The 21546-nt window shown below is 46.2% G+C and overlaps 1 protein-coding gene and 1 pseudogene across 1 annotated transcript; one reads left to right on the top strand and one right to left on the bottom strand.

The window, feature by feature from the left end:
• The first annotated feature begins 1601 nt into the window (after positions 1-1601).
• Positions 1602-2537, top strand: LOC103300959 (olfactory receptor 7A10-like). The gene has a single exon (XM_054718324.1). It carries the CDS (start codon positions 1602-1604, stop codon positions 2535-2537), a length of 936 nt encoding a protein of 311 aa, XP_054574299.1.
• Positions 2538-7823: 5286 nt separating this feature from the next.
• On the bottom strand, positions 7824-8777 carry LOC129149558 (olfactory receptor-like protein OLF4; annotated as a pseudogene).
• Between the last annotated feature and the right edge of the window lie 12769 nt (positions 8778-21546).

Raw genomic sequence — 21546 nt, forward strand, 5'->3', positions numbered from 1 at the left:
TCCCTCTGCAGACTCACCTGCAGCTCCTCAGACACAGGCTAAATGCATTCTCTCTGTGCCTCTCTAAGATGTTCAGCTGCTCTGGAACCAGCACCTGACCTGCATTTCTTGCCCTTTCCACATCAATTGTCCAAGGAAGGAAGGACCAGTAGAGCCAAATCCAGTGAGTGATGCCATTGGGGGTGCCAGAGTGAGCACTGTGGGAAAGCATCGTGGGGAGAAGTAAAGCTTTTAATAATCACGTCTTCAGGGGGAACAGTCAGGCTGATGAAATAGTGAAAGGGATGGACTCAAGATCCTGCACATTTGGTGTCCTTAGCTCTGAAGGGCTTTCTTGCAACTTGTTCCTTTTCAGCCGCTTTCTTCTCATCATCTCAGAGTACAATTACATGGCCTCTCTCCTCCCACAGCAGGAACTGACCCCTCCCTTCTATCTGCTCAGCTCTCAGGATTCTTTCTATTTCATCCTTTGCATTTCCTTTTCTTTGTGAAGCATTGACAGAGTGAGGCAGCCTTGCAGAGTAGCAAAGCACTGACTTAGAGTCAGGGAGGTGTGAGTTCTAATTCACTCTTCTACAGCTAGTGCCTGATGGATCTGGGAACTCTTCTTACATTCTGTAGGTCTTTCTCTCATCAGCACAAGAGTGAGTAGAAGGAGATCTCAGAGAATGCTCATGGATGAACAGGTGCCATGCATCAAGTGCCCAGGACCAGTGCACCTGGCTCTCTGCTGGGCTCTTCACTCTTATTATTTTCCCTCATTAGCAGGAACTGGCCTTTTAAACTGTTCTCCCATTTATTGCATTGAATTCCAGATTATTTTTACTGCGGCCCAAAACAAGATATGCCTTTTACATTGTGATCCAGCAATTTTTGTACACAAATACAGAAACACACACACACACACACACACACACCTGAACAAAGGGAACCATACACCCTCACTATGTATGTTGCACTCTAATATTTTGTTTTGTGCCTTCTTGACTCTATTCTCTTTCACCATTCTGTGTCCTTTCTGAGTCTCTAATACCTAAAACAAGTGTCATCTCAGGGCTTTGGCACTGCCTCTTTTCCTACCTAACCCCCACCCCAAATAACCTCATGTCTCCCACTTTGTCTTTCTTGAGGTCTCTGTTCAATTGTCACCTTGTTTGCAGGGCTTTCTGAACTCCCAGTTTAAAATAATACCCATCCACTCTCTTTTATACCTACTTTTGTTTTTTATTTACATGACACCATCTGACTTGGTATATGACATATATGTTGTATATATTCTTTCACTATCATTATATTATAAGAATTTTGTTTCTGAGCATCCTATACACTTTCCCTAGAGGTGGGAAATGTCAATAAATATTCCTCAAGCGCATGAACGCATTTCTCATGAAAACAGTGTAATTCATGACCACCTTGGAAACAAAGATTGAGAAAGACAGGAGTTCCTAATCAGAGATGTCACGGGGATGATATGTACAAAAAATAAATATTGTTGCTTTATTATAAAATTTAATTGTAGCATTTAAACTGTGCTTGTAATGGCCATTAGTGCAAAAAGTAATCATGCTATTTTTTTCTTTCCTACTAGTCGCCTCCAACCCATGGGTCCTGGAAATGATACTCTGATTTCAGAATTTCTTCTTCTGGGATTATCAGAGGAACCAGCACTGCAGCCCCTCATATTTGGGCTTTTCCTCTCCATGTACCTGATCACTGTGTTGGGAAACCTGCTCATCATCCTGGCCGTCAGCTCAGACTCCCACCTCCACACGCCCATGTACTTCTTCCTCTCCAACCTGTCCTTGGTAGACATCTGTTTCACCTCCACCACCGTCCCTAAGATGCTGTGGAACATCCAGACACAGAGCAAAGCCATCACCTATGCAGGCTGCATCACCCAGTTATATTTTTTTCTACTCTTTGGAGGACTGGATGACTTTCTTCTAGCTGTGATGGCCTATGACAGGTATGTGGCCATCTGCCACCCCCTGCACTATATGGACATCATGAACCCCGGGATCTGTGGACTGCTGGTTCTGGTGTCCTGGATCATGGGTGCTCTGAATTCTTTGTTACAAAGTTTAATTGTGTTGCCTTTGTCCTTCTGTACAAACTTGGAAATCCCACACTATTTTTGTGAACTCAAAGAGGTGGTCCAACTTGCCTGTTCTGACACCTTTCTTAATAACATGGTGATGTATTTTGTATCTGTTCTACTGGGTGGTGGTCCCCTCGCTGGTATCATTTACTCTTACTCTAAGATAGTGTCCTCCATTCGTGCAATCTCATCATCTGAGGGGAAGTATAAGGCATTTTCTACGTGTGCTTCTCACCTCTCAGTTGTCTCCTTATTTTATGGAACAAGCATAGGAGTGCATCTCAGCTCTGCTGCTACCCACAGCTCACACTCAAGTGCAGCAGCCTCGGTGATGTACACTGTGGTCACACCCATGCTGAACCCCTTCATCTACAGTCTCAGGAACAAAGACATAAAGAAGGCTCTGAAAGGATTCTATTGGATGGCACAATTATTTTGAAGTAAAAAGTTCCCTTGGTTTTGGGACTCCAATACTAAAAACCAGAAATTGTGATTCTTTAATCACATTGTGTTTTTTAGATTTGCTCTTTTTGGTTTTTTAAAAAAATATTTTTATTGATTTCAGAGAGGAAGGGAGAGGGAGAGAGAGATAGAAACATCAGATTGATCGGCTGCCTCCTGCATACACCTTCCTGATAATTGAACCCACTACCTGGGCATGTGTCCTGACCAGAAATCCAATGGTGACCTCCTGGTTCATGGGTCGATGCTCAACCACTGAGAAACACAGGCCAGGCCAGACTTGTTGCTTTAATTTCTGTCCTTGAATTTCCTTTGTTTGTTTCAACTTCTCTATACAATTTAAGTAACCATTATATTAAGCTTCCTGCTTTGTCTGTTACATAGACCGTTTTCCCTTTGTTCTTTTTTAACCTTCCCAAAGTTTTTTCCAACCTTGGTCTGAAATAGTGAGAAGTTTTCATTTACTTCACTAGAAACATTGATGTCTTAAGAAAAATTTATTCTCAAATGACATATATCATTGTAAGTAATTTGTTCTGTTTTGTAGGTAGAATAGTAATAAGTGGTATTACTCATGTAAAAAAAACTGCACTTGGCTACCTAATCCATTGTATAATTTCATTCCATAAAATCTGAAACACCATGTGTCCCTCATTTTTTGTACATCGGTACCTTAACTGTTCTTCCTGATATTATGGATTTTATCATTGTTCCCTATAAGTCTCAGTCTATTGATAGTGATGCAATAGGATAGGAATGCCTGGGCACTAACCTGGTTCCTACTAGTTGTTCCTCAGACCAGAGTCAATGTCCTGGGTGGATGGACTCTTGTGGTCCTTACTATAATTACAATGGCCATCATGGAACTATGAAAACGTAAGGTTCCTTACTCACAGGTCCTGTACGCCCAAAGCCACACAGGAAGCTGTGTGTATGCATGTGTGTGTGTGAAAGAGAGAGAAATGGGCTTGGGCTGAAGGACTCTGCCTCTACCGGGGACCAAGGGCAGGATGGCTATGGTTTTGTGGGTTTGATTTTTTAAATGTATCTTTATTATTGAAAGTATTACAGATGTCCTCCTTTTATCCCCACATTAACCCCACTCCTCTCTCCTGTCCCCTCCCCAGGCCTTCGCCCCACTATTATCTGTGTCCATGGGTTATTCATATATGCATATAAGTTCTTTGGTTAATATCTTCCCTCCCCCCTTCCCTCTGAAGATCCACAGTCTGTAGCATGCTTCCATGTCTCTGGATCTATTTTGCTTGGCACTTTATTTTGTTCAGGAATTTCTTTGACTGACTTATTTCACTTAGCATAATACTCTCCAGGCACCTCCATGCTATTTCAAAGGTAAGAGATCCTTTTTTCTTTCCAACTGCATAGTATTCCGTTGTATAAATGCACCATTTTTGTTGTGTGTGTGTGTGTGTTTTTTAAAAATATATTTTATTGATTTTTTACAGAGAGGAAGAGAGAGGGATAGAGAGTTAGAAACATCGATGAGAGAGAAACATCGATCAGCTGCCTCCTGCACACCCCCGACTGGGGATGTGCCCGCAACCAAGGTACACGCCCCCGACCGGAATCGAACCCGGGACCCTTCAGTCCGCAGGCCGACGCTCTATCCACTGAGCCAAACCGGTTTCGGCATGTGTGTGTGTTTTTTAATCCATTCTTCAATGGATGGGCACCTGGGCTGTCTCCAGATCTTAGCTATTGTAAATAACGCTGCTATGAACATAGAAGTACTTATTCTTTCTGATTAGTATTTCAGACTTCTTAGGTTATATTCCTAGAAGTGGGATCACTGGGTCAAATGGCAGTTCCATTTTTATTTTTATTTTTTTGAGGAAACTCCACACTGTTTTCCACTGGGGCTGTACCGGTCTGCATTCCCACCAGCAGTGTACTAGGGTCCCCTTTTCTCCACATCCTTACAAGCACTTGCTGTTAGTTGATTTATTGATAGTAGCCATTATGGCAAGTGTGAGGAGGCACCTCACTGTGCTTTAATTTGCATCTCTCTGATGATTAGTGACCTTGAGGATTTATTCATGTGACTCTTGACCAGTTGTGCGTCCTTTTTTTTTGGATAAGTGTGTATTTAGGTCTTCCATCCATTTTCTGATTGGGCTGTTTGTCTTCCTTTTGTTGATTTGTATAAGTACTTTATATATTTTAGGTTTGCTTTTTATTTGAAACCTAAGATCAGGAATTAAGGCAGGGGAAGGAAATGCAGGGTCATTAATATGGTCAGTTGTCTAGGTTACTCAGGGTTTTCAAAGGGGGAATTTTATAACATGTTAATTCTTGTGTAAATATCACACAAATTCTGTGTCTGTTCCTGTGTGTAATTCCAAATGACCTTTGCTCCCTAGATATATCTATTGTCTAATGTGAAGTTTCTCCCTTTGTTTGTTTTGAAAATGTTTCTAATTAAAAATAAAATTTCATATATTAATTTTTCCAAAACAAAATCATTAAATTTAAAATAAAAGGGGAACTTCATGGATAAAGGCAACATGAGTGCTTAGGTAGGAGCTGTGTCATGCATCTGGCAATATGATTATTTGTGATGGATGTATTTGAAACAAAAGCTTAGTCAAACATGCTACTGTACTTTATACCTAATTTCCAGGTTTCAATGTTGTATTTAGCTGAGCATCCAGAAAAGCTACCAAAGTTACTGGAAAAAGTTGATTATCAAATATCTATATCTCAGTGGAACCTACTTGGAAACAGAAGTGAGAGATTCAGAGACAGGAAGAGCAGTGAGACATTCTGAGCTCAAGATGAGGTAAAGCTCCTGAGGCTTCAGAAGGGAAGAACAACATTGCAGGACAATGAGAAGAGCAGATGTTCAGTAATTAGAAATTTGCCCTGCCATATATACTGGTATAGGTCATAAATGTTATCTCTGATGATAACTCTTATTATAAGAAAGACCCAAAACATAAATTTTTAAGGGAGAGGTAAAAGTTTGCCTTGGACTCCCAGGGTCTCAGTTGCCTACAGCTCAAAAATAATCCAAGTACATGTTTTGGGGTGACTCATTCTGAACCCTTACAATAGTGACCCAGTTTCATTCTTTTGCCTGTGGTTGTCCAGTTTTCCCAGCACAATTTATTGGAGATACTACCTTTCCTCATTTAAATTCTTGGTTACTTTCTCCTAAATTAAGGACCTTATGTGTGTGGGTTTATTTCTTGGCTGTCTATTCTTTTCAATTGATCTATGTGTCTGTTTTTTATACCAGTACTATATTGCTTTCATTACTATCAACACTAATAAAAGAGTAAGATGCAAATTGACCATACCTTTGCAACGCCCACCAGCCAATCATGAGCGAGTACGCAAATTAACCCAACAAAGATGGAAGCTTAATTTGCATATGCAGGTGCTGAACGGCCAGGGGCTGGGGGGAGGGTGCTTGCGTGGTCACCATGGCGATGACACTGGCGTTCTGCATCTCCCCAGGCCCTCCGGGCCTCTGGGAAGCGTGGTAAGGTGTAAAGGCGGCTCAGGGCCTGAGTGAAAAGGTGGCTCATGCCAGAGCAAAGGCAGTGCCGGCAGCCAGGGAAAGAAGGCCCATTCTTGCATGAATCTTTGTGCATCAGGACTCTAGTAGCTTTATAATATAGTTTGAAATCAGGGAATGGGTTGCCTCCAGCTTTGTTTTGCTTTCTCAGATTGCTTTGGTTAATCAGGGTCTTATGCGGTTTAACCCTTTGCACTCACTTGCTTTTTTCTTGATTCCTGCTACCAATGCTAACCGTGTCGAATCACACTCGACATCCGAGTGTAAAAGGTTAACACAAATTTTAGTTTGTTCTATTTTTGTGACAAAATGACTCTTCAGCCCTCAGGTGTTAAGACAATAGAATTCTATTTCTAAATGCTACTGACTGATACATTTAAAGTGCCTCCCATCCAGCTAGGTTGAGATCTTGTTGGTCTCATAACTGATCAAGGTGGCCATAGTAGAGGCTAATCAGTTGCCCCAGATTTGGATCTGCCTCTGAATGTGGTTGCATAATTGGTCGAATGATATCTTAGAAATAAGAACACTTTTTCATGCACTGCTATAGCAGCAGCAGAAGAATGAATACTGATTAGGAGAGCAGACTCTGGAGCTAAGTAGTCTGTTTTTGTGCCCTAGTTTCAGCACTTACTAGCTTTGTGACCTTGGGCAATTTGCTTAACCTTCTGCTTCCTCAATTTTCTCAATTTTAATTAATAAAGTTATTGTGTCAGTTAGTGATTTTTGAGTATCAAATTGTCTCACTACTCCACAACTTAAAGTGTGTAAACAGGGGTCACTGGGTAGATTTGGTCTTTCTTATGCTTCTGGTCAGGGCAGTGGCTCACTGACCTTGGATGAGTCTCTCACCCAAGTTTTGGATTGACTGGTGGTAGGCTTGTCTAGTGCCTTCAGCTGGCACACTGGGGCTGGAGGCTTATTCCAGATGGTCTGGGCTTGTTTATACAGCCATGGCTGTATTCCAAGAGGCAGATGTGTGCAAGGCTCAGAATTAGCCCAACATCACTTCTACCACATTATTCTGGTCAAAGAAACCCATAAGATTGAAGTGGTGGGCAAACAGTTATAGGGGGTGTAGGTCATATTGCAAAATGAGAGAATACAAGGTGTCCATTGATAGGGGTCATTGATACAATCAATCCTCATCATTGTTAATCTAGTCTATTAGCTTCCTTTGGTAAAGGCATTTGTGTTGAAATTTCACATTAAGTGGAAGAAAAAAAATCTAAAGTCAGTTTGGTGATTCTGCTCCATTAGCAGATCTTGTGAATTCCCAATTTCATAAAATTGAAACCAAGCCAGAATTCCTTCTCAACCAAAGACCCTACCCCCAATGTCTCATTTGCAAGAAAATGGACCTGAGTACCTTTTCCTTATATTCACCAAAGTAAATTTTTTCAGACATCAATCAGGGTCTTGTGGCACTAGTCCCTCCTCTGGAATCTGTGATTACGTAGTGACACATACCTTTAGTTGGCTTTATAAGAACTAAAATGTTCTACAAGAAAATCTTTGAGATTGTATACAAATTATAAAAACAGAAAACTCTATATATTATAGCAGAAGCTTAATAAACCGAGTTACTTATATTATATAGAGAAGTTGAATACAAAAAAAGGGACATGCCTGGGAATAAAGAGAGGGATCCATTTCTCTTTCACATGATCAATCACAGCTTCTGGTTTCAAGGGGTTGAGCCATGCAATCTAAGGCACTTATTTAGCCCACAATAACTGTCCCTTTCATACCTGCCATCCCCAAGAAGCTATTCAGAGCCATCTTTACATCTTTGTTCCTGAGATTGTAGATGAAGGGCATCAGCATAGGTGTGACCATGGTGTACATCACTGAAGCGATTGAATTTGACTGTGAGGTGTGGATAGGAGCAGAGCTGAGATACACGCCTAGGATGGTACAATAAAATAAGGAGACAACTGAGAGGTGAGATGCACAGGTAGAAAATGCTTTATACTTCCCCTGAACTGATGACATTCTACATAAGGAGTACAATCTTTTAGAGTGAGAGTAAAAGATCCCAGCTTGGGATCATCAGCCAAGAGCCCAGTTGTAAAATACATCACAGTGTCATTAAGAAAGGTGTCAGAACAGGCAAATTTGATCATCTGCTTAAGTTCACAGAAAAAGTGGGGGATTTCTAATTCTGCAGTGAAGGACAGTCTTGATATCATTAAGCTATGTAATAAGGGATTCAAAACACTCATGATCCAGGACACCAGAACCAGCAGTCCACAGAGCTGGGGGTTCATGATGACTGTGTAGTGCAGTGGGTGACAGATGGACACATACCTGTCATAGGCCATCACAATTAGAAGGAAGTTGTCCCAACCTTCAAAGAGTGTGAGAAAATACATCTGGTTAATGCAGCCTTCATTGCTGATGACTTTTCTCTGTGTCTGGATGGTCCACAGCATCTTTGGGATGGAGGTGGAGGTGAAACAGTTGTCTATCAAGGACAGGTTGGAGAGGAAGAAGTACATGGGTGTGTGGAGATGGGAGTCTGAGTTGATGGCCAGGATGAAGAGCAGGTTTCTGAACACAGTGACCAGGTACATGGAGAGGAAAAAGCCCAAATATAAGGGGCTGCAGTTCTGGTTCCTCTGAAAGTTTCAGAAGAAGAAATTCTGAAATTGGGGTATCATTGCCTTGCACCATGTGGTAGTGGTCAAAACGAGGAAGAAAAATAATATAATTAATTTTACACATGTGGGTATTAACATAGTGAAATGCTAGAATTTATGTTTTTATTTTTTTTCAGTCAAGAAATTATGTACTTATATTGATTATGTCGCCTTTAAGGGGTCTGCTGTGATAACTATAATTAGGAATTCTTTTTTTTAATTTTTATTTTATTTTATTATTATTTTTTTATTTCTTTATTGATTAAGGTGTCACATATTTGTCCTCATCCCCCCATTCCCATCCCACACCCCTCCCCACGGATGTGCCCACCCCCCTGTTGTCCTTAACCATTGGTTAGGCTCGTATGCATGCACACAAGTCCTTTGGTTGATCTCTCCTCCCTACCCCGACCCTCCCCTACCCTCCCTCTGAGGCCCGACAGTCCGATCAATGCCTCCTTGTTTCTGGGTCTGTTCTTGTTCATCAGTCTATGTTGTTCATCATTTCCCCTAGATGAGTGAGATCACGTGTTACTAGAAATATACTTATAAGAACCGAATGTGAGACGAGCAATAATAGTTATGCTGACAGGCAAATGAATCAGTCTGTAGTGAGTTTCTTTCTGGACCAACAGTTCTTTTGAGACCCAATTTCAAAGTCCACCAGTTCCTTATGTGTACATGTTGACACTGACTTTTCACCTCTGGATGGTGGACAGATGGAGGTAATGCAGGTCCAACTCCCTCTGGTTTGGTCTCCCCCGGACCCAGGGGCGCGGCTTCACCCGGACTCAGGGGCGTGCAGCCTCACCCAGACCTGGGACCCAGCATCACCCAGACCCCGGGGCGCGTGGCCTCACCCGGACCCAGGGGCGCGCGGCCTCCCCAAGACCCAGGGGCGCGCAGTCTCACCCAGACCCGGGGGCGTGCGGCCTCACCCGGGCCCGGGATCCAGCCTCACCCGGACGCAGGGGCACGTGTCCTCTCCTGGACCCAGGGGCGCGCGGCCTCACACGGGCCCCGGACCCAGCCTCATCCAGACCCAGGGGCGCGTGGCCTCTCCCGGACCCGGGACCCAGCCTCACCTGGACCCAGGGGCGTGTGGCCTCTCCAAGACCCAGGGGCGCAGCCTCACCCGTACCCGGGACCCAGCCTCACCCGGATCCAGGGGCGCACGGCCTCACCCAGACCCGGGATCCAGCTTCACTCGGACCCATGGGCGCGCGGCCTCGCCCAGACCGGGGACCCAGTCTCACCTGGATCCAGGGGTGCACGGCCTCACCCGGACCCAGGATCCAGCAACACCCGCACCCGGGACCCAGCCTCACCCGGACCCAGGGGCGCACGGCCTCACCCAAACCCAGGGGCGTGCGGCCTCACCCGGACCCAGGGGCGCGCGATCTCACCTGGACCCGGATCCAGCCTCACCCAGACCCAGGATCACGGCCTCACCCGAACCCGAGACCCAGCCTCACCTGGATCCAGGGGCGCGTGGCCTCCCCGGGACCCAGGGCACGCAGCCTCACCTGGACCCGGGACACAGCCTCACCTGGACCCAGGGGCGTGTGGCCTCACCCAGAACCAGGGGCGCGCGGCCTCACCTGGACCCGGGACCCAGCGGGGCTTCGTCTTATTGACCCCAATTCCTGTCGGTCAATTCCCTCTCAGCAATTCCTTCGGCCATTTTCTCAAAGCTCCGGGGCGGCTGCCGCAGAACTCGCTGGCGGCGGGCTCGGCGAAGCTCCGGTGCGCCCGGTGCACGGGGGTGGGCTGGTCTGAGGTCGCTGCAGTGGCACTCGGATCTGCAGCGGCAACCAGTCTCCGGGCGAGCGCACCTGGATCCAGGACCCAGCGGGCTCTCGTCTTCCTGATCCCAACTTCCATCGGTCAATTCCTTCTCAGCAATTCCTCCGGCCATTTTCTCAAAGTTCCAGGGCGGCTGCCACGGAACTCACTGGACGGCGGGCTTGTCAAGGCTCTGGTGTGCCCGCTGCACGGCGGCGGGCTGGTCCAAGGTCGCTGCGACAGCGACTGGGTCTGCAGCGGTGACCGGTTGCCGGGCGTGCGCACCTGGCCGCTTCCGGGGCGCAGAGATTCTCGAATGACTCGGAGGTCAGCAAGTGCAGATTCTCCCACCCCATGACCCCCAGGGGCTCGTCTGTCTGTGCTCGGCAGCGAGCAGAGCCATCCCCTCAGCCGGAGACCGCCGGGGGAGCCGCTCCGAGCACGTTCCAGGCCGCCATTTTGTCGCCAGAGCTGTAGTTCTTAAAGTGTGATCTTTGACTCATTGGCATCAGCATCATCCCGTGTCCCCCTCTCTTTTATTCTAGTTGTAAAGCATCCGCTCAGCCAGGCCTCCGGTGGTTCTGGATGGTGTCTGCTCTGTTTTCCAGTTGTAGTTTCAAAATTGTTGTGGTAGGCAACAATAAGGCGTCTTCCCTATGCCGCCATCTTGGTCCTCCAGGAGATTCTTAAGTAACCTCATAAATGTGGTTCTGAACACTGTGTCGTCCATTAGTTTACTTTCCTCCATCCCTTCTCTTCGTGACCTGCTTTGGTGTCTCCACATTTTAGCTGCCTCCCTATGTTGATGGAGTGGCTTTGTGTGGTCAGTGACCTATAGGGGCCGGTAGCTCAGCTTCCCCAATCTCCCTAGGTGGTCGCTCTTGGTACCCCCCTTTGTGAGCTGAGTGCAAAGTCTTGGTGTTGTTAAGCCTTGATTGCTATTGGTACACTGGGAGGATTTGACCTCCAGTCCAATTGGCTGTGAGGATCAGCTGTGTCTACGCCAGGAGACAGCCTTATTCAACTAGACTTGCAAAATTGTACAAGCCTCTGTGCTCAGCTTGGGTGGGGTGGAGTTTCAGGGTGGAGCCTACAGCCTTGGCTTCCCGTCAGCCCCGCCCTATGAGGTTCCTGGGTCTCAGTGTCCCTCTGTACTCCCTGCAAACACCTCTGAGAGAAAAGCGCCCTGGAGTTTCGCCCTCTGCCAAACAGTCTAGTCTCTCCCCCAATGAATCTGGATTCCCAGATTCTCACCCGGAACTGGGTTTCAGTGTAGTCGGGACTGGGGCTCAGCACAGTCTGGCACTTTTGTCTCCTTCCCACCAGGGCAATTCAGCGGCATAGTCAACAGACCATCCTCTGCGCGCATTCCTGTGCGTGCCTCCGGTGCTCTGCCTTTCGCCGCTCCTCTGTGTTTCCGCCTTACAGCCCAGATTCCCCCAGTATGAGCCTGGGTCCCCAGGGTCTCGCCTGGAACTGGGGTTCAGTGCAGTCAGAGCTGGGGTTCAGCGCAATCTGGAGCTTTTATCTCCTTCCCGCAAGAGAACACCGGCCAGGCAGTCAGCCGCCCCGTCCTCTCTGGCTGCGTCCTCCCCGCACGCGTGCGTGCTCGTGTCTCCACCCGTGTCTCCATACCTCAGGCTTTTACGGCTCCTCTGATTTTCCTTGTGGTTTTCTCTTTCCTTCTAGTTGTGGGCATTTCAGTCAGCCAGCTTTCCTGTGGTTCTGGATGATGTCCGTTTTGACTTTTAGTTGTATTTTTGAAATTGTTGTGCCAGGCTGTAGGTTAGGTATTTAACCTATGCCGCCATCTTGGTTTCTCTTGTAATTAGGAATTCTTGTCTTACACTCAGTTTACCCCCAAGAGGTCATGTAATATATAGTCTTAATGGAAAATTCTTTTATCCATTTGAGAAATTTATGTTGAGTACTGACTATCTTCTAGGGTAAGAGTATAGAATGCTGAGAAATAAAGTTTTCTGCAATCCAATGATGGAGAAAGAATATAAATTACCAACTAGAAAAACATATGCTCTGTAAAATAGTGGCAGATGCTATGAAAAAGAAAAGCAGTCATAAGTAGTTTGAATGGAGATGTTTTATTTTACTGAGAGTTCAGAAAGACCTGCAAAATGATATTTGAACAGAGTCCTAGAGGAAGACAGAGTGGGAGTCATGAAGTTATCTGGGGGAAGTGTGTGCCCTGCTGTGGGAAGAGTCAGTGCAAAGACCCAGAGGGTGGCATTTGATTCAGATATTCAAGCCTATAACCCAGGCATGTGCCTTGACCAGGGATCCAACCATGACCTTCTGGTGCATGGGTTAATGCTCAATCACTGAGCAGCACCAGCTGGGCAATACCTGCTGGTTTTTTAAATCTAGACTGATCAAAATGACTTCTTAGTACAATAGCCTTCTAATGCATTTTAGGTAGCCAATTTTATCATCTGAAAATGTGATTATTTTACTTTTACCCAAGACATGAACCTACTATTGCTTTTTCTTCTTTGGTTGCATTGGTTTGAAATTTCAGAACAGTGATGACATACATGATAGTAGCAGGTATTTGTCCTATGTGTGACGTTCAAGCAGATTTCTCAAATATTTTCTTGTCAGGTCAGATAGAGGCTCCTGGCTTTCATGGTGGACTGCTTCTGTTCATAATTTAAATCAGGTAGTTTACACTCCTTACACTTTCCTATAGATTTGAAGAGTGCCTTAGTAAGGGAATTGCTTGTCAGGTTATTGGAGCCAAGAGCGGAATCCAAGGACAGCTCCTGGCTGGGCCTCCACTCAGCTAAGTTCTCCTAGAGCTAAGTTTTGAGGAACTTCAGGTTGACTTTAATGGACACGGGCATAGGGAGAGTTATATTGGGAGGAAAGTCAGGATGCTGAATGGGTCTGACAGCTACACCATCCAGGGTTTGGGGAGACTGAGCTCAGCCTGTGTGATATAAATTTCCTGGGGCTTTCCACTAGCACAAAAGAAGCCAGATTTAACTTTTCTTTTTTTAAAAAAAAATATTTTTTATTGATTTCAGAGGAAGGAAGAGGAAGAGAGATAGCAACATCAATGATGAGCGGGAATCATTGATTGGCTGCCTCCTGCACGTTGGACTGAGCCCGCAACCCAGGCATGTGCCCTTGACTGGAATTGAACCTGGAACCTTTGGTTCCAGACTGATGCTCTATCCACTGAGCCAAACCAGCTAGGGCTTAACTTTTCTTTTAATTTTACAATTTTGTATCTGATTTACTTACTGCCCATGTCTGAATCTATACATTTAAATCAGGGGTCAGCAAAGTATTTCCCAAGAACAAATCCCAACGACAGCCTGTCTTTGTAAAGAGGCTTTATTAGTAGGGTGATGGTAGCCCTATAAAAGATATGTCTACATTCTAACCCCCAGTAACTATAAATGTGATCTTATTTGAAAAATGGCTCTTTATAGATATAATTAAGGATCTCAAGATGAAAACATCCTGGATTAGCCATTTGGACCCTAAAACCAATGACCAGGCTCCTTATAAGATATAGAGTGGAGAGGCACAGAGAAAAGGAGACCATACATCTCCCGAGATTGGAGTGATGCAGCCACAAAGCCCAGGGATGCTTGGAGGCACTAATAGTGTAATGCCCAGTGTTCAGAATCCCCCAAAACCCCCCAGGAAGGAGCCAAGACCCGCTGTAACTGCAAGAGAACCTTTATTCGTGCTAGCACGAGCTCTCATCTCCAGCGATCACTGGGGGAAAAGAGGCCCTCTCTTGCCAGAACAAAGGCTTTAAAGGGGGTCTCAAGTAGTGGGCAGGAAGAGTGTTTATGACCCCCATGATTGGTCAGGGGTAGGGTGAGGGGTCCAGTTACACAGGGGCACACTGGGTAGCTTGCCTAAAGTGGACTGAGTCCATCTCTCTACATTCCTATTGGCAGGTACATGCAACTGTTACATTCTTGCAGTCTACAGGGAGGGGCAGCACGGTAATTTGGCTCTATCATTCCCCCCTTTGTCATGAGACTTACAGACCCAATCATGGGTCAGTTGGCACCCCCATCTCTTCTTCCGTTGGTAGAGGCTTATACCGAGTGTGTAGCACCATCATCTGCACGACCCCTACTCGTTCCTTGATGAACTGAACTAATCTATTGATGATGTAGGGTCCGACGGTCAGCAGCAGGAGTAGGATTATAAGGGGCCCAACTAGGGCAGAGAGGAGGGTGGTTAACCAGGGGGACCAGTTGAATAGAGATTCATACCAGGACTGTGATCTCTCTCTTTCTAACCTGCGCTTCTGCAATCCTTCTCTCAGGAGGGCCATAGACTCTCTTACGACCCCGGAGTGGTTGACGTAGAAGCAACATTCCTCTCCCAAAGCCGCACAAAGGCCCCCTTGCTGCATGAACAATAAGTCTAATCCCCTCCTATTTTGTAGTACCACCTCCGATAGGGAAGTGAGTGACTCCTGTAGATGAGAGATTGATTTCTCAATTCTTTCTATATCTAAATCTATGGCCGCCCTCAGAATCCCATAATTCTTATCCTGGATGACGAGTGAAGATATCCCAGTTCCTGCTCCTGCCAACCCGAGCCCCAAGAGCACAGCCATAGTCAGGGCGGTAATAGGCTCTCTCTTGCTTCTGGGATTGGCAGAGCCAAACCTGTTAAGTATCTCGTCCCCCGTATGATATATGAGTCTGGGGATCAACTGGACGAGTATGCAAAAGCCTTCCCTCGGGGAGTTGAGGACTCTTGTGTGGATGCAGGGAGCGAGGCCACTGGAACAGACCCACCAGGTATTCTCAGGGGGAAGTAGATACACTGTCTTATTGGGAACAGTAAGGACCTCATTACAGAGATGCGACTGTTCTGGGGGCACGTGGCCTATACAAGTGCCCTGTCCTGTTACTGTCTGGAGGGTTAGCCTTGCAGCAGACTGCTGCCACCTACAGGAGCTGGAATTAATGGCTGTGGTGTATTTGCCGCTAAGAGCAATGCCTTCATAGTATGGTGGCTGGATATCTAGACAGAGCCAACAGGACTCAGTCAGGTCAGGCCTCGAAGCATTCAGAACATGGAATGCTCCGACAACCGTGTTCCACAAGGGGTCTGCATCAGGCGGAAGCCCGCGGGCCGGGGTAGGGGATGCAGGCGATGTCCTGATAGGGACTGGGGATGTAGAGGGCTGTGAAGCTGGAGTCCGGGTGCTCTTGGGCACGGACACTCGGGGGGTGGCGGGCCGGAGGGCCACTACTCGGTTGGGTCCCACCCCTGCACGGGTTTGCTGGGTAAGGGGCGTCGCCTGTACTCGGAGGGTAAACAGCATCCCCGGGTCTCCCACCCCATTGTAAAGTCTGATTCCCCAAGTTTTTCCAGCGTCCCATCCTGTTGCCTTTTTCCCCTGTTCTGTGAAGGACATTCGCACGGGGTTGCAGAGATACCTCCCAAATCCCACAGGGCAAGGCGGCGCCTCCGACCTTGTAACCTTTATCAGGTCGTCAGTTTTCGGGGGAGCCCACCAGATGTGCCCAGTCGAGACACACGACCAAGAGGCGCAGAAGTAGCTCCCCATTCCCCCGCATGAGTCCTGGGTGTGTCCTCGTGAGTGCCCGGGGCAAACATAGAAATAGAATTTTCTGAGGTTCCTGGACCCCGAGAGGTTTGGCCCATCGAAATCCCCAATAGGCTCTCCAGTTGTTATGTCAGGAAAGAAGATAAGAAGGTCTATATAGAGATCCGGGAACCAAGTGTCTCTGGGGTGGATTTGAGAAGTCTGGTTAACTACTGTCCCCGAGCTGGTGTCTATGATCTGCCAGGTGATGTTGAAGGGGGTGTGGGGACTCCCGGTGGTGGGAGTGGCCGCGAGCAGGGTTACCAACATCAGGCAGGTTGAGAACGCCTCAGCTTGAGCTTGAGCGGGTTGCATTGGTCTCGACTAACGCTCCACTGGGCGATGAAGTCTTCACGGATCACCGAGGGGTCTGCTGGCCGAACGTGGGTGTGATGGACCCAGGTGGCGACGCCGTCCACTTTGAGAGCGGTGGGGGTCGTCAGCACCACGACGTAAGGACCCTTCCAACGTGGCTCAAGGGTCTCCCGGCGGTGTCTCTTGACGTAGACCCAGTCCCCCGGCTTATGCTGGTGAGGAGTCGGGGTTGGGCCAGTCTCGTAGATAGCGCGGAGGCGCGTCCAAATGTCCTTGTGCGCCTTCTGGAGCCCTCTCAAGGAAAGAAACAGTTCTTGACTTTCAAATTCTGCAAGAGAGTCAGCTTTAAGGTTGGGGATAATAGGGGATGGCCGGCTGAACATGATCTCATAAGGGGTAAAACCCAGGGTGTAGGGGGAGTTCCTAACCCGGTAAAGGGCATATGGAAGGAGAGCCACCCAGTCCCCGCCAGTCTCTATGGTCAGTTTGGTAAGGGTCTCTTTTAGAGTTCTATTCATCCTCTCTACCTGCCCTGAGCTTTGGGGCCTATAAGCACAATGTAATTTCCAATTTGCCCCAATGGCCTTGGCCACTGCCTGCGTTACCTGCGAGACAAAGGCTGGTCCATTGTCCGACCCTATCTCAGCGGGAAAACCGTACCTGGGCAAGATGTCTTCCAGCAGCTTCTTGGCCACCGTCTGAGCTGTTTCATGCTTAATTGGGTATGCTTCTACCCATCCGGAGAAGGTATCTACAAATACTAATAAATAATTATAGCCATACTTTCCTGGTTTAACCTCAGTGAAGTCGACCTCCCATTGTGCTCCAGGCTTGGTTCCTCAGAGCCGGACTCCTTTTTCACTCGGCCCGGTTCTTGCATTTGTGAGTTGACAGGTCTTGCAGGCAGATATGACCTGTTCTATTTTGATGTCCTGTTGGTGGATCTTAATTCTGGCGTGTCGGATTAAGTCCTTTAATTTGCGTGCCCCCAGGTGAGTGGACCAGTGCATGTGCTTTATCATGGAGACTCCAAGCTGGTCTGGCAGTATGAGCTCCCCTTGCGGTGTATACCACCACCCCTTCTCCTCTTTTGCTTGGGGAAGCTTCCTAATGCGCTGTAACTCCTCCAGGGAATATCCTGGCTGAACTGGCAAAACTGGGTCCCCTGGGTCTGGGAGCTGTAGGGCCATGGTGGGGATCGGAGAAAGGGCTACTGCCTTGGCTGCCTGGTCAGCCCTGCGGTTTCCTCTTGCCACTGGGTCGTCAGCCTTCTGGTGCCCTTGACAGTGTATGATTGCCAACTTGGCAGGGAGCCATAAGGCCGAGAGCAAGTCAAGTATCTCCTGTTTATTTTTTATAGTCCGCCCCTCTGCTGTCAGTAACCCTCTCTCTTGGTAGATTGCCCCATGAACATGAGCGGTGGCGAACGCATAACGGCTGTCTGTGTAGATGTTGAGCCGCCTGCCAACTCCCAGTGTCAGGGCCTTGGTGAGGGCCACAAGCTCTGCTCTCTGGGCTGACGTCCCGGAGGGCAGGGCCTCTGCCCATACAGTGTCCGTTTCAGTGACTACAGCTGCACCCGCATACCTGCTTCCGTCCCGTACGAAACTGCTTCCATCCGTGAACCAGGTGACGTCTGCATCTGGAAGGGGCTGGTCGGTCAGGTCCTTCCGGATCCCATGCACTTGTTCCAGGATTCCTGCACAGTCATGTAGGGGAGCATCTAGGTCAGGGTCGGGCAGCAAGGTGGCAGGATTGAGAGCCGCACTGGGAAGAAACCGTACTCTGGGAGGGTTGAGAAGGAGACTCTGGTAGTGTGTTATACGTGCGTTGCTCATCCATCTCTCAGGAGGCTGCCTCAGGACTCCCTCAATGGCATGTGGGGTGGTGATCCAGACTTCCTGCCCCAGAGTCAGCTTGTCAGCGTCTTTGACTAAAAGCACCGTTGCCGCAATAATCCTTAGGCACGGTGGCCATCCGGCAGCTACAGGGTCTAACTTTTTGGACAAATAAGCCACCGGGCAGCTCCAGGGGCCTAGGGTTTGAGTCAGGACCCCTTTCGCTATTCCTTTGTGTTCATCTACGAAGAGGTGGAATGGCTTCGTGATATCTGGCAGGCCCAGGGCCGGAGCACTTAGGAGGGCTTTCTTTAACTGCTCAAAGGCTGTCTCCTCTCTCTCAGTCCATTCAAATGCCTTTCCCTCCTTGGTTGCCTCGTATAGGGGCCTGGCTATCTCCCATATCTGACTCCCCTCCATCAACAACTTTTTCTGTCTTCAGCTAATGGTGGTGGCTAAGGTGGTATTTTCAGGATTACTTAATTTTCCTAGGTTTCCATCTAGGTTTGTGTAAGTGCACTTTCTGATTCGCACTCAATGACAAAATTGCCTATGGATGCATTTCTCAGAACTTATCCCAGTTTGTTAAGCAGTGCATAATTGTTCATCTTTCATTCAAAATCTTAAGCAAACACAATTTTTGGTGAAGATGGCCTACAACTACTTGCCCCTTACTCTACAACAGGACCAAAACTTGCTCCTCAAAGAGTGGTCCTCACACTAGGACCTCAAAACCAGCTTTTCCTGGAACTTTTGAGAAATGAAGATGCCCCAGATCCACCAGCACCTGCTGAATCAGCATCTGTACTTGAACTACAATCGTGGGTGAATCATATTGATAAAGACTAACAGGAATTTAAGCAAACATAACCTGTCAGGAGGGGCTATGGGAGGAGCTAGCACTAATGGAATTTCTCACACTGTATGTAATCAGGAGAGCCCTACAGGAAGAACTCCATGTTTATAAAACTCCATGGTTCTAACTTCCCCTTCCCTCTTCCTTCCCCTCCACAAGTACCCCTCCATCTTGGCACACAGGCCAGAGTGTGCATGTGGCTTGTCATGAGTTGCAATATTTTCTTTTTTCCTGAATAAATCCTCTTGGTGATGAAACACCTAGTCAATAATATTTTTAAGTCAATAATATGCACTGTGAAATTGGAGAAGGGCTCATCTAGACTAGGAATTTTTACCTTCTAAATATGACATAATTATGTGTGTTGGGTATTGCAAGTATTTACCAGCCTACCTTCAGATATTCCCTCATTGGGAACCACTGCACAGTTTGAGAACTGAAAGCGTCATGACATCCAATCAACATCTATTCCTTACTCTGATTATAATTTTAGGTTGGTCACTAAACTTCTTCAAGCCCCACTTCTGCAATGGAGATGGAAGGTCATAATTTTATCACTTCAGAGAAAGAACTTTTATAAAATTTAAATCAAACAATGCATATAAGATACTAAACTCAGATTGGATAGCATTAAATTATATAATTATGTCTCATAATTAACAAAGGTCTTCTAATGTGGGACTAAATAGCAGCTCTTATCTTCTGATATAAGTATAAAATTTCTCATTGTTTTGGAAAATGTGTCATGAAGCCAAGGAGGGTGGTGCCCAAGCTTTACATCAAAGTCACACAGTCCTCTCCTTTGTTGAAGAGAGAAATAGCAATTTCCTGGAGGTATCATGGGTTGTGCCCCACGACAGATCAGTATTTTGAAAATCCAAGTTTCCTAGTCAAGCCAGTCTCAACAGTCTTGGACTTTAGAGAAAATTTAATTCAAAGTTGGGTAAGGTGCTGGGAGATGAGACCTCAAGAGAGTCATGGAGAAGGAGTAACAAAAATAGGATTCACCTAACTTCTAACCTGGTCCTTTGGGAACAAGGAATCAGCAGAAAATTTTTCCATTCTGTTCAGACCAGTGTGTCCCACAGGGAAACCGGGTGCTCAGAGGTGGGAGCAACAATGCCAACAGCATCTAACCAGCAGTTAAAGGAGGAGTAATATCTTCTCTGCAGCAGACTCACAACATGTGCAAGGTTAGGCTGGAACAGAACATATTTGTTTCTTTTGGAGTCTCAAGTCTGACTCTGAGATTAGTGCTTGACTCCTTCCTGCTCTTTTGTCTGAGAACAGAGCTTCAGTCTCCCACATTAACCATCCAGGGAGCAATTCAGACTTCTACAAGGAGCCCTTCCTTTCAGAGACCCCAACCAGGTGAGTCTGAGAGTGCAGCAGATGCTGTGGGAAGATTCAAGGAATGCATCCCAGAATTTCTCCCTGAGGTAACCTGAGAGCCTACCCAGGCCAGCTCAGAGCTGAGAGACTGCCATAAATGTTTGCTAGGTAGGCTAAAATATAGTTAATATATTTAGTATGTTCAATAAGTTTTCTCCTAAAAACATTGCTGTTTGGCATAGAATTCCTTTATATATGTATGATGGATTTAGGGGAATGGATGAAAATGTATTAATTTTGTGTGGTCAACTCTATCAGTCTGTCATACTGTGTCTTCACCCATTACTTGTAAACATAAACAGTTCTACATGTTTCACCTTGGCAAAAACATTTTTTTGCATTCAATGAATGATCTGTTCTATCAATTTTCTAAGCATAATCTATTTATGTTTATATAGGTAGAAATTATAACTGTAGATAGTGCTTTCTTCACTGCCTTTTATAAGTATATATTTTTTTCTACATCCTTGCCCATATATCTGGGATTGGAGACCAATACTGATGTAATTAAATTTTATGGGGTTTGTTTGTTTTTGCTTTTGCTTTTCTTTTGAAATTAGTTTTATAATTCTATTCAATTTTATTAATGCCATTATTTGTATACACAATATTTAACCATGTTTATTTTCCCTGCCATTTTTATATTATGAATATTCCATACCTTAACTTTTTCCATATAAAAGCACACATTTATAAAACTACATAAATGAAAAAAGTCAGTGATCTCCCTGCTCATTTGACCTCACATCATACAAAGAAGGCCGAGTACAATGAAATAAGTGTGCTATGATATCACAATCTCAGGGGTAAATATGTGAAGAAAGGGGATCAATTAAGCAGGATTTTATGAAAAATGTTCAGGGATGATTTGCACGTTGACAAGGAACAGAACCAGGACTAGTGCCCACCCATCAGTTGTGTCACAAAAGAGATCAAAACTCAAAGCCAAAAATAGCAAAGGAAAGATGCTATTGAGCCATATAAACACCAGAGTGATCTAATAAACGTG

This window comes from Eptesicus fuscus, chromosome 6, assembly GCF_027574615.1.
Source record: "Eptesicus fuscus isolate TK198812 chromosome 6, DD_ASM_mEF_20220401, whole genome shotgun sequence".
Taxonomy (NCBI): Eukaryota; Metazoa; Chordata; class Mammalia; order Chiroptera; family Vespertilionidae; genus Eptesicus; species Eptesicus fuscus.